Genomic DNA, 13,460 nt, shown 5'->3' on the forward strand with positions numbered 1-13,460 from the left:
CTCCACAAAATGCTGAAATGTGGGTCACTAAGGTTAAGCTTGCAGTAGGGGTGCCCTTAACTTTGACCTGACAGCTCTGATTACTAGTTGTGGATTCAGCACCGACTGCAGCTCAGGGTTGCTTTACCAGGCAGCACTAACCACCTTCCTTGTTTTCTTCATTGAAGTTTCCAGAAGGTTTCCGTGTGTATGCTGTGTCTCTTCCTGAAGAAAAGAAGCAGCACGTCTTCCTCCCTTCCTCACTCAGTGAGCGGAGTTAGAGACATAAACCACACATATTACATTGTGGTTTGTGGAACTGTGACAACTCAGGGAAGACTGTCACAGTGGGACTGTATCAAATTTTCGGGGCGGGCAAATACGAATGTTTAGAAGGATTGTGTGGGTTGTAAGCAATGTTTAATGGTGACAGCAATAAATTACGGCAGGAAATCTGTGCAGATTAATGAAGGCCTTGCACAGTTCTGATGAAACTCCCTAGTGTCAACATCGTATCAGTGCTTAGGAAAGATGTCTCCATACTTGTATTTTGAGAAGGTTTGATTTTTTTACATATAAACCTGTACATTTAATCCTTTTTATCTTGTTGTATTATACACTGCTTTTGATATAATTTCAAGCAAACTATGAAAGCTATAAATCTATGAAAACTGATAATTGTTTTACAAGCCATATTCAGTGACCTAGCTTCAGCGTCTAAATTTTCCAAATTTTATGAAAAGAAGGAGTGGCCTGATGGAGACATCCCCAAAGATCACCATGAGGTCTTACCCATGATCTGCATGTCTTCCGTTTGGTTTTGTATGCTCGTTCATTTGGATATGTTTTATCTGCTCCAGTGGATCCTGGCTCTTTGCGGGGATCCTGGCTCTAATATTTTTGTGACTATGCAACTCAAACTTCATCACCTGGGTATTTTCAGAATTCCTGCTGCATGTTATTTATCATATTTATCATATATTATATTTTACAAACCAAGCTAAAAATACACTATGAAAACCTAAAATAACGAAGCAGCTCCTCTTCCCAGCCTGCTAATACCAGCTCTCATTTCATCTTTATGATGCTGCACTGGGAGTTTGAGAAGTGCAGCCCTTCACACCGCCCTCCTGACTTTCTTCACAGCCTCGCTCACATGGTGCAGATCCTCTCCACCACGGCCAAGCCACTGTGTCATTTGGTCAGACCTGCCTTCAGGACTTCCTCTTTCCACGCCAGATCTGCCTGTTATGCGTGTGCTGTCCTGGTGAGAACACCGTGGGAGGCAGAGAGATCTGTAAATAGATTAGTGTGGTCCTGGCAGTGCTCCGGACTCAGAAAGATGTTTCTACAGGGCAACTCCATGGGAAATGCAGACAGGCCTTAGGAGACACTGGGAGAGATGATTGGTTTTGATGGTTAGTGGCTGTGGGAAGGAAATTACACTCTGTGCAGAAATTATGCCATGATGCCATTCCTGGTTTATGTGTGTGCCTGTGCGTGTATGCATGTGTGAAAATAAGGGCTGGTATAATTTTGTTAATTGCTGCAAGGCTTTAAATCTGTGGCTGCACGGATTTTAAAACTACCAATAAATAAATCATGTCTGGATATTCAAACAAAGATGTAAGCAGTGTTTCGAGAAAGAAAACGTCATTATGTAAAAAAGAGTTTTGTATTTTATGTGTGAACAAAGTAGTCAGAGTATGTTTTAATTTAATAAATATGAGTAGAAGCTATGAGATAATTCTTTTATTAGGTATTAAAGTATATGCTTATTGTGTTTTCAAACTATTGTAAGGCAACAACAAGCCATTCTCATGAAGTCCTGGGCCATAGATACAAACCTAAGTAGATGCCTGAAATTGTGTATAATGTACACCTGCTACTTTAAATAGTATCAATGGTATGTTTTTCTCTTACCTTGGATTTTTGTAAAAAAAACATTGGTCAGTTTTCAGAGTAAACAGCTGTTGTGTCAGAGATTTGTTTGGTTGTGAAACTATGACATTATATTTTATTAAGAAACTCCAGTTGAGAAACTAGTGGTGTGTGTTATTTGAGTTATAGTTGTCTTATTACCTCCTCTAATTGATGTTTATCAGATGGTGGTGACATCATCCTCCGTGTGAGGAGAGACAGTCACCAAGAAAACAGTGTAGGAAAGGCCACAGCCTTCACTTTGTTAGCTGGGAACTTTAAGGGCGTCTGAAATGTGGCAGTTAAAGAAATAACTTTTTACCACATTTTTTTTTACCACATTGTTATTTTGGTTGGTCACTCTTTATTTTGTTTTCAGATGGAGCAGGAAGATGTTTACATTGCAAAGCCACAGTATTCCTCATTACTACAACAGACAGACAGCTGACAGAATAAAGCGCTGCTGCTAAATTTGCTAATGAACCAGTAGCTCGAGAAGCTAAAAGGAGAGGAAACAGTGTTATTGTTCACTCATCACTGACTATCACTCGATTCAAGGACTTTATGTTAGATGAAGCTTCTCCTTCTTTCAAGAAAGAATCCAGTAATTAAGGGTTAAAATGCCTCACATCGGTGGGGTTAACATAAACAGCAGCTGTGTGGGCCAGAGATCAAGCATTTAGACAAAAAGACAATTCATCCATCCATCCATCCATCATCAGTCCCCTGTATCCTATTTGGGTCGGCCACCAACCAGTCCACAGCCGTGCTGCCCAAAAGGACAATCCATCATTTCCATTTTCGATTTGGGGGATTTCCCAACAGTTTAATCTAAGAAAATGAGGTCACAACCAGGCCACACAAAACAAATAACGTATGACATGGTAGTGACACAAGACTTTGGCTCACAAAAGCATAACAGATGAGTTAGGACACCCAAACAAAGTGTGCTGGGTTGAGCCAAAAATGACTTAAGTTGTGACTTTATGAGAAAGAAAGTGTCTGTGATGCTGCCAAAGTCACATTTCAATTCATTCTCATCCAAAGAGAAGAAGTTTTTCAGTCTGACTCATGTGAGCGCACACAAACACATAGTGATCATTTAAAATGGTGAGCACTTTGGCTCCCAGATAGCTTTACAAATATTTTGATTCTTTGCTTACATAGATTTTATTTATGTGATCAATCCCGTCCTCAACTTATTAATCGACCTTCAGACACGAGAAATAAGCATCTCTACAATCTCCATTGAGTCACGTTACGAGCTCAAGCCAAGCATCAACCGTAACACACTCCTCTTGGTTTTGCCAAAAGAAATATAAGTCTTGGATGCATTCAGGTGCCTTCATAAATTAAGTTTGGACAATATGTCTGTGGTTGCTAACAAACAAATGAGAAACAACACACACCAGCTAACTCAATCTGATATTTAAAGCTGCTCATTCTTCAGGAATGCTTCTTGCAAATGTACAGATGTTTGTTTTGCATGATTTACAACATAGGAAATATACACAAGGAGAGAAAGAGAGTGACACATTAACCAGGATCGGCTGTTCACAGTTCCCATCTTCATAGAAAATAAACAAATCAAAGGTTTTATTGGATTCCTGTGATTAATATTTGATGACATATTCTGTTGTACTGTGTACTTAAGTAATGACAGGCTGTAGCTGTAGAACTTTCATAAGAGTTTCTGTGTGACTAAAGGAGCAGTTTACAAAGATGTAAAACAGCCATGAAAAAAGAATTGTGCAGATTGTTTATTGCAGTGAACTAAAAGTGTGTGTGTTGACCTTTGGGGAAGCAGCTATTGAGTGAAACTTTCATGTCATTTGCACCTCTAGGTATTTATCATGTAAACATGTAGGTTGGTGACAAATTAATGGTGATGGAGCAAAAAAAGAATAAATAATTAAATGTAGATATATAGTGAAATTGTGTCTTTTAATCTACTTTGTCCACAAATGCAGACACTTCGGAGGCAGAATGACGTGAATGTAACAGCTTCAAATGTTTGAGAATTCTTTACAGCCTTGGTTTTCTATGTGTTCCTGACTAACTACAGGGAGGCTCATAGTGCTGCTAACACTGTTCTTCCAGAAGATCATGTGTTGTCTATTGGTGTTTTGATGCTCCTGGTGACTGCAGGCTTTACCATGTCATTTACAGTACATTTATTTTCAATATTGATCAAACTATGCAGTGACCTGAAATAACCTGCACTGCTATGATTCTCCAATTATTTCTTCTGCTTTAAGGTTCTGATCTGTAGGCTTCAAACTGTAAGACAAATGTCACATCATTTATTGAATAAAATGCACTATTGTGCCCTCTTGTGTCTGAAAATAGTACATTTTTTCTACTTTGTTTTGTACAACCCAGCAAGTTGGTTGTGATGAGTTTGAGAACAGATGCTGTGTAACATATGAGACCAAAGAAACAATATTACAAAGACAACTGAGTCCATGAGATCACAGTGTCTCCCTTACTCATTTCCTATTTGTCTTTTGGCCTGTCTGTCTTTCTGTGGCCTACAAATCATATTGTCTTTGGCCTGAGCAGTGTCTGCAGTGGCATAGAATGTCACTCTAAAACCAGCAGAGGAGAGAGAAAAGCAACACAGAAAACAGAGTGACATTTAGTTCCAAATGATCCAGATAAAACAACAGTAGTTAGTAGTTTCTACTCCATGGAGCCATGTCAGCAACATTTGCCACATTGTGTTTCCTGTGTTCTGTTTCTGAGGCCACCTGGCAAACAGGCATGTGGCAAAACCAACACTTTATCAGTTTGTTAGGAGTCAATAGTTAACCACATTTATCAGGATCAACTTGGGTCATTCACATCACTCACACGTTCACTTAGAAATGTTCCCCCACAGCAAGAATCCGACTTGCAATGTACAAGTGTACATGCCGCACGTTTGACCTTTCCCCCTATCACTCTCAGCCCTCACCCATAGCTCCAGCACATTGTGAAAAAATTCAGCCTATAGGGAGCCACTAGTCTGCAACCACACAGATGTCCTTATTTCCAGCTTAGCTGGCAATAACTTCTTGCTGCAAAGAGAAATGTCAGCTCAGTACAGCTGCTGGTCAGTGCCCAGTACTACAAATGGAATAGCCAGAATAACTCAGAAGAAATGGGATATGGTGAATAAACACCATGTAACTCGATTCTATAGATCTGTGTCTATGATGGGGCTCATAAGGCCCCAAACCACAACGGCAATTCAGATTTAACTTACATTTGTGGATTGTTCACATACAGTGATTTCTGGAAGTGTTCCTGAGCTCATGCAGTGATGTCCAGTAGAGAATCAGACCTGTTTTTAGAGCAGTGCCACCTGAGGGCCTGAAGATCCCTTCTTTATTCTCTAACTCTTTTGATGATATTCTATACTGTACATGTTGGGACCTTCAAAATTTCTACATTGAGGAATATTTGTTCCCTAATTTCTAGACACAGTTTGTCACATATTGGTGAACAAGATTGGTGAGGCCCATCTTTACATTTGAGAGGCCCTTCCTCTCTCAAATGCTCCTTTTATACTAAGTCATGTTACTGACCTGTTGCCAATTAACCTAATTAGTTGCCAAATGCTCCTCTATTTATTTTTGATTTGCGGCAATTACTTTTTTCCAGCCTTTAGTCGCCCATGTTTCAACTTTTTCTAGCTGTTGTGCTGCCATCAAAATGAAAATGAGCTGATATTTTCCAAGAAATGGTAAAATGTCTCAGTTCCAACATCTGAGATGATGTTTATGTTCTATTGTGAATAAAAATACTGGTTCATGAAATTTGCAAATCATTACATTCTATTTTTATTTACATTTTCCACATTGTCCCAACTTTCTGAATTGGGGTTGTGTATATTTAATAATTTGTGACATGGTTTCTGTGTAATTTCTGAGGGCACGAGGACAAGAGGGAAACTAGAAGTATTTATAAATCCAAATTTATTAGTTAATTTATAATAAGTCCTGAGCTCAGTCAATATGTTGTAAAAGGGACAGTAGGCAGTGTCCTTTATGGGGCATTTGATGTTCTTCAGAAACAGGGTTGTGGCTTAGTGTGCATTTGGAGTTTGGAGTCTCTTCCACTGTGGAGATCTGCTGCCTGACTCAGCAGTTCAGTGACACTTGATGCATCTGAGCTATTCCTGCCTACACACATACATGCACATGCATGCAAACATTCACAAACAAGATATGCATTTAAAAGCTCCTCCAGAGAAGAAGGTCAGAGGGCTCATTTTCATAGCTGCCGCCACAAGTGAAATGACTACTGTTTACAGTCTACTCTATTATAAATGCAGCCCAAACATCATTTTATTTTGTTCATATAGCAATTAAGTTGGGTAATGGTTTCTTGGCTCTGAAGTGTTATTAAACAGACAAAACTATTCTTCAACCTCTTGAGTCTGAGCCCATTGTAAAGTGCAAAAAGTATTTTTTTCAAGTATTTAAAAAAAACTATATAAAGGTGGAATATATGCAGACAAATTAAAGTATGCTCAACACGCTTATCCATTTAACAACACACATTTTAGGAGAGTTCAGGATGTCTACTACAATTTGAAATAAATCTGTTTGTATTTGGGTTTGGGTCTGCACAGCGTGGGATTTTTAGAAAGGGCCTATAAGGAACATATTTGCAGAATCCATTTTTTACGACACAACTGTTTTAATTAACTCAACAATAAAAGTTCTTTTAGATTAGAAGAGGGGAATTTGATCTCCTATAGTGAACTATAGATTTTTTTCTTCTGAACTTTGACTGTGTTGTTTAACATCTTAGTGAAGCCTAGCGGTTGTCCCCATTCCCCACCAACACTGGACAGAGCCGGAGCTGCACCGGAACTCTGCCGAAGGTCAATATCCCTGTGTGCGTGTGCCAGTGTGCATGCTGTTCTTATTTTGTGTCAGAGTGCAGTGTACGCACAAAATAAGAACAGCAGTGAAGACTGTAGCCAGGAAAATATGGTGTTACTGGTTAACCTGGATAGACGCAGTGATCTTGCAGTGGTGGATTTTAAATCCAAAGTAATACTGTGTTTGTTTTACAAGATAAAATGGTTTAGCACCTCCAAGAGTTGAAACTAATGTCTATGTGCTATTATTTTATACTGTTATTTATTTACTTAACTTTTTTTGGTTTACCTGTTTAAAAAAAAAATAATAATTTTTTTTTTTTAGTTCATCTGGGCCTAAAGTGGAGTCCCCAAATGTTCAAATGTGCTGTTTTATCTAACCAACAAAGCATAAAGACATTTCCCACAATCTGGGAGAAATTTGTTCACAGTGGAGAAACTGAAGCCATCTAATATCTGGGCTTTAACAAAAACTGATGACCAAAGTAGCTGCTGATAAACTTTACACCAATCAAATAATCAACAGGAAATCAATTATATTGATAAATTGCTGCAGCTCTGAATCTGCTGTACTATATTATGTACATGCTATTGTTTGAACTAAAATTACAAAAGTTTTACAAATTGCAAATCTTTCTGATTTCTTCTGAATTCCTCAAAATTGCCACAAAATCATTTATGAAAGCTACATTCAAATCAGACAGTGATGCATAAAACAAAGTTATCTCCACCTGACTTTGCAGAGTGTGAGGACTGTGTGAGGACACAGCAAGTTTGTATTGTATTGCATCAGCTGTTTCAGGGTCACATCACATGAAGAAGACAGGGATTTTATTTGCTGTAACAAGACTGGTCAATCCATAACTTACAAATATTTAACCAGTGAATATTTTTAATTAACTAGTTTGACATCAAAAAGCAGGACTGCGATAGTATAATCTAGATTTATACATGAACCTTGGCACCTTCTCATATAGTATGTGCCACACTCAACTGTGGCCCACAGTTTGCCAAAAATTTCAACAAAGGCAGTATATTCACATTAAACTCAAAGACTTTCTGGCATGGATTGGTAAAAAAAACAAGTCAAACCTCTCTTTCTACGACAAACTACACGTGTCTGCATTATGTGAACACACTGTTGCAACCATTGCCATCTTCATTGATTTCTGAGCCAGACTAGGTTGCACAATATCCAAACAAACATGCGAAAAGTAGACATGGATTTGGCACCTACCTGAAATGACATATTCATGCAACAGTATAAAAGTGGTCAGGAGCAATTCTCACCAATCTTTAAGGAGTTTTACTGTTTCCAAGTGCTTAGTCCTGCAAATGAAACTGGAAAGAAGCGATGGCACCTGTTAAAAAGGTAAAATAAGTTCTTAGTCAATACTGCATTAAACAAAGGTTTTGTTGATTCAGAATGTAATGTAGCATTGACATCATGCAATGTAATTAGATAGCGTAGGTCATTGTTGTCTAGTGGTCAATGGACTGTGGTGTGTTAGTGAACCCAGACTAAAGCAGTCACGGCTGGAGAATCTGAGGCACCTTTGTACCTGAGCTGCAGCTTCTCTCACACAAAATACATTAATAGAAATATAACATTTTAGTGTCAAGTGTAGAGGCAGAAGTAAAGGCCGTCTGGATTCATATCTTTTTTCATTTTGTTATGTGTGACATGGGCCTTGCAGGTGTTGAGGTGCAGTGGAAAACCTGTAGCTGCATCACTGTGTATTGGACCTCAGAGAGACATGTATGGCATCTCACCCAGAGGTTGTGCAGGTAGGTTGGTGAAGGATGGTATGTATTTGATCTATATGGTATGTGGGGTGCTGGTCTGGAGACTCACAGCAAGCTCTGTGTCAGGGCCAGGGACCCGTTCAGAAACGGACTGCTGCTACAATCACAAATGATTTAATGTTTTGCAGCTGCATTTTTTAATTAAATGTCACATACTGTGTGTGAACACATTTAAAAGTGACTCCGTTTGTTAAAAGTGGATGCCTCTCTGAACTGCACGTATCAATACATGGTCAATTAAACAGAAATCCACAAACACAAATGCATCAACAACCACAATTACTGACCAAACTAAAAGCACATGCTCATAACAGTCATTCAGTTAAACAGGGGAGGGGACGTTGCCCTTGTGTAACTTACCTCTTGCCAATCAGAGCAGCTCTGGCTTGGACCCCTCCCCTGCTTCAGATAGATTTATAGTGGCCCTCAGCTGCAATCAAATGTCACTTCATCCTCTCAAAGTCTGTGCAGTCAGGGGTCCACAACTGCAGGATTATGGGTCCAACAAAGAAGGTACGTGTGGAGTTTGGTCTTAACTCATCCTGGAGAATCTCCTTACTGGGAATTATTGCAGTTTCGTGTTGTTTTTGTGTGCTGTGTAATCTGTGCAAAGAGCTGCAGTAAAGTCTCTGGAGCTTCCAGTTGTTACTGGAAACATAAAACCAGAAGAGACATTTCCATAATCATAAACAATGACTTGATAAACCCCCTCCCCCACTGTCATTTTTTATTTTTTTTGGAATGAGAATATGCACTTCAGGCCATATAAAATAATCTCCAATTAAGATTTTGAAGTATGTTATTTAAATTAGTTTGATTTTAGTATTCATGCAATTTATGTTTATTTTATATTGAAGAACATAAAATTACTTGAAAAAGATCCCTTTAAAATTTTTCCTTTAAAATCCTTTTAAATTTTTAACCCTTTATTGTAAAACTTGCCTCAATGAATGGGCCATTGTAACTTTTACATTAGGAGTCACAGTTTTACATTAGGATTGTTCATATACTGCATGAACAGACTTTGCCTTAAAATTGGACTTAACTCATATCAATGAGTTAACAAGTAAATAAATAAGTAAAAATTGCAAGACAGTCAAATTCTTTAGAGTTTTAAACTTTTAACTTAAAACTTTTACCTAACACTTTACACTTTCTGACTAAATTCAGACACGCACACATTTTGCTGACAGAGTCTACAGTGTAATAAATACATGCCTGTACAGAGATTGAGGTGACCTAAATAGTCACCCTATGTCTAAATTTCACTTCGACCACCCAGTACATTGGTGCATATCTTTCAGTCGTTACAAGCGGTGCAGCTGTTGTGCTGCATAACAAGCTGGATGTGGCCCTGGATTTGAGAAAACAACGTGCACAAGGCATATATGGACCCATGGATATAAATGTTTAACAGCTGGTGTCACTGGATCTTTGCCCTCAGTGGTGTAGCCTCCAGCCATATTCACTTTCCACCTTTCTATGCTCACATCGATCTATTACAACAGGGAATCTTGGAGCGTCTCGATGCTGGGGAAATTGTGATCGGTGATGGAGGTTTTGTGTTCGCCTTGGAGAAGAGAGGCTATGTGAGGGCTGGTCCCTGGACACCAGAGGCCGCTGCAGAGCACCCTGAGGCAGGTGAGAACAAGCTTTTCAATGAACTTTAATGCCCTAATTCTTATCTTAAAATAACCACTTCTTTACCTTATGCAGGTGGTCTCATCAAATACACACATTATGCATGTTGTATGTTATTTGCTAGTATGCCTCATGATGCAATGTCATTGTTTAATGATTTTCAGTGCGTCAGCTGCACAGGGAGTTTCTGAGGGCTGGCTCTAATGTTATGCAGACCTTCACCTTCTATGCAAGTGATGACAAGCTGGAAAACAGAGGCAACAAACTCACCTTCACTGTAAGTTAAAGGCGACAACAAAGAACTTTTCAGCCACCTGATGGGATTATTTTAATCTGTGCATTAGTAACTCATGCTAAAGTGACTCAAATCAACAATTCCTACTGTGCATTAATTGCAAAGTAAATTGGCTTTATGCAGGGAGTTCAGATCAACGAGGCTGCCTGTGATTTGGCACATGAGGTCGCCAAAGAAGGTGATGCTCTGGTTGCTGGGGGAGTGTCTCAGACTCCGTCCTACCTGAGCTGTAAGAGTGAGACAGAGGTGAAAGCCACCTTCAAAAAGCAGCTAGATGTGTTCATCAAGAAAAACGTGGATTTCCTGATTGCTGAGGTAAAGAACGGACTGCATTTTTTTAGCATTTTCTGCTGCACGTCTGATGTCAGAAATGTATGTTTATCCCATTGATAGTGTTGGTTTGACTGAGTGCTGGTATTTCTGTCTTGCAGTACTTCGAGCATGTTGAAGAGGCTGCGTGGGCTGTGGAGGTACTGAAGGAGACAGGGAAGCGTGTGGCTGCTTCTTTGTGTATTGGACCAGAAGGAGACATGCACGGTGTCCCACCTGGAGAGTGTGCGGTCAGGCTGGTTAAAGCCGGTTAGTGTCCTCTTTATTATATTAGTGAGCATAACTGGTTATTAACCTATCCCAACCGAATAGATCAAACTTTATCTTAGTCTTTGGAACACAATTTTGTAAATACTGGAAGCCAAAAAGAGAGGCATGATACTTTACATCTAACTTTAACCTCTCTAATCCTGTAGTCAGGAGATATGACACATCTGTTCTTAGTCTTGTGGTATTATGAATTGTGTCAAAACTCTGACCAACAGATGCTCTATTGAGTCTCTAGAGCCAAAATGACCATTAAAAGAAAGAAAAATTGTAAGCACGACCGCAAGCCACACACACTTATGTTCTTTGCTCGTAACACCAGTGCATGTGATTCTATAGGGGCCAAGATTGTTGGAGTCAACTGCCACTTTGACCCCCTGACCTGCGTGAAAACTGTCAAGATGATGAAGGAGGGAGTGGAGAAGGCCGGGCTGAAGGCTCACTACATGGTTCAGCCGCTGGCATATCACACCCCTGACTGCAACTGTCAGGGATTCATTGATCTGCCAGAATTCCCCTTTGGTAATAATACAGTACAGTACACAGTAATGTAAAAAAACCACAAGACTAACTCTTTACTGCATTTACTGTACCGCATTTAGCTGCAGCATGGACACACATTCAATACAATACACAGTTTGATCACAAGTGATCAAATGTGTATAAAACTGACTCTTCTGTCAGGTCTGGAACCGAGAATCCTGACTCGCTGGGACATGCACAAGTACGCCCGAGAGGCATACAATGCTGGCATCCGCTACATTGGTGGCTGCTGTGGATTTGAACCATATCACATCAGGGCTGTTTCAGAGGAGTTGGCCCCTGAAAGAGGCTTCCTCCCAGCTGCATCAGAGAAACACGGCAACTGGGGTGCTGGACTGGATATGCACACCAAGCCCTGGGTCAGAGCCAGGTCAGAAACAGCTTTTTAATCTTTCTGAAACAGCTTATTAATCTTTCTGAATATGCCAAACATGCTCCCATATGTGGAACACTTTCAATTTAGCACATGTGAGTTCTGTCTCTTATGAATATTCATGTTTTTTCATCTCTTAGAGCTCGTCGTGAATACTGGGAGAATTTGAAGCCAGCTTCCGGTCGCCCCCTGTGTCCATCCATGTCTGACCCTGATGGCTGGGGTGTTACCAAGGGCCATGCTGATCTCATACAACAGAAGGAGGCCACCTCTCAGGACCAACTCAAGCAGCTGTTTGATAGGTCGAAGAGCCACTGAGGCAGAGCTGAGCCAAACTGCTGTGCATGGAGCTGCAGATGATTGTAAACAGTACTCCAATAAATACAAAGTCAGGGGCCAAATACTTACCTGAGACTGCGAATGATTCTGTGTGTCTGATTATTGTAAACTGCGGTTTATGTAAAGCCACATCTCAACTTAAGACATGGCCCATGTTAAAAATGGGACATTTTAGTTTGCCATGACTCTGGACCAGCTTGTAAAATCAAGTTGAGTTGTGTATTACTGTAGATAACTGGGTTGAGACAGGCTGAGGGCTTATCTGCAGAAACAAAATGATAACGTAAAGGACTCAAATGCATGAACACATATACTGCAACATGCATTTTAAACATGTCAACGTAGTCCAAAGACTCAGGTCAATTATCTACCAATCATTTAATGAGGAGCCCTATATCAGTGGGCTATGTACCAATTCAGTGTTACACTTTCTATGGTTTACAGCTTATTCTTGCCACGGAAAAAGAAACTGAAAGGTCAAACTGTAGTCATGTTACCAAAGAGGTGTAACAAGATGCACGTGAAATTAACGCCCAAGTGGCTCGCTGCTATCTCTTTAGTATCCAGCAGGGGTCGGTGTTGTGATACCACGGCCCAGTTGTTTGACCTCGTTCACAAAGAGCTTTTTTATGGGAAAGATGTTTCACCAGCTAACAAAGTCGTTTTGCTGTTGGTAAAAGATTGATGATATATATAAAAATATGTTAGTATTAAATAAATAAAATAAGTAATAATAATATATTGACAAAACGAATTTCAATGCGTATTAGATACACCTATATATCTAGATAATGAAACGATGCACCAGATTGTTTCAAACTTATTTCCACCTGTTTAAATCCCAGGTCAAGCACTAGGTGTGTCCCCGAGTGAGACACCGTGTCAGCCCACTGCTCCCCCAGGGATGGGTTTAATGCACACAACGACATTTCAGTGCAATACGTAAATGTGCTCAATGGCGACAATAAAAGGCTTCGATTGTACTTACAGGTAAAAAAAATCAACCCAGCTTGTTTTGATTTTGAGACGTCGGTTGTGTTTGTTTTAATACTCCATTCAAATATGGCGTATTGGGAAATTATAAGAACTATGGA

The 13,460-nt window shown here is 39.7% G+C and overlaps 1 protein-coding gene across 2 annotated transcripts; it reads left to right on the forward strand.

The window, feature by feature from the left end:
- Window positions 1–8,474: 8,474 nt before the first annotated feature.
- On the forward strand, window positions 8,475–12,448 carry LOC137136765 (betaine--homocysteine S-methyltransferase 1-like). 2 transcript variants are annotated; one of them, XM_067522449.1, is made up of 8 exons: window positions 8,475–8,560; window positions 10,087–10,219; window positions 10,384–10,496; window positions 10,638–10,829; window positions 10,946–11,093; window positions 11,451–11,633; window positions 11,796–12,024; window positions 12,168–12,448. In XM_067522449.1, exons 1-8 carry the CDS (start codon window positions 8,534–8,536, stop codon window positions 12,343–12,345), a joined length of 1,203 nt encoding a protein of 400 aa, XP_067378550.1. In that variant the 5' UTR covers window positions 8,475–8,533; the 3' UTR covers window positions 12,346–12,448. The 2 variants fall into 2 exon arrangements, with proteins under 2 accessions (XP_067378550.1, XP_067378551.1); XM_067522450.1 differs by lacking the exon at window positions 8,475–8,560 and adding an exon at window positions 8,715–9,091.
- Window positions 12,449–13,460: the final 1,012 nt, after the last annotated feature.

Source organism: Channa argus, chromosome 11 (genome assembly GCF_033026475.1).
Source record: "Channa argus isolate prfri chromosome 11, Channa argus male v1.0, whole genome shotgun sequence".
Lineage (NCBI taxonomy): Eukaryota > Metazoa > Chordata > Actinopteri > Anabantiformes > Channidae > Channa > Channa argus.

Coding starts and splice junctions, on each gene's coding strand:
- LOC137136765 (XM_067522449.1), top strand. CDS start 8,534: ATGGCATCTCACCCAGAGGTTGTGCAG. Junction 10,497..10,637: donor GCAACAAACTCACCTTCACT/GTAAGTTAAAGG, acceptor GGCTTTATGCAG/GGAGTTCAGATCAACGAGGC. Junction 12,025..12,167: donor AAGCCCTGGGTCAGAGCCAG/GTCAGAAACAGC, acceptor TTCATCTCTTAG/AGCTCGTCGTGAATACTGGG.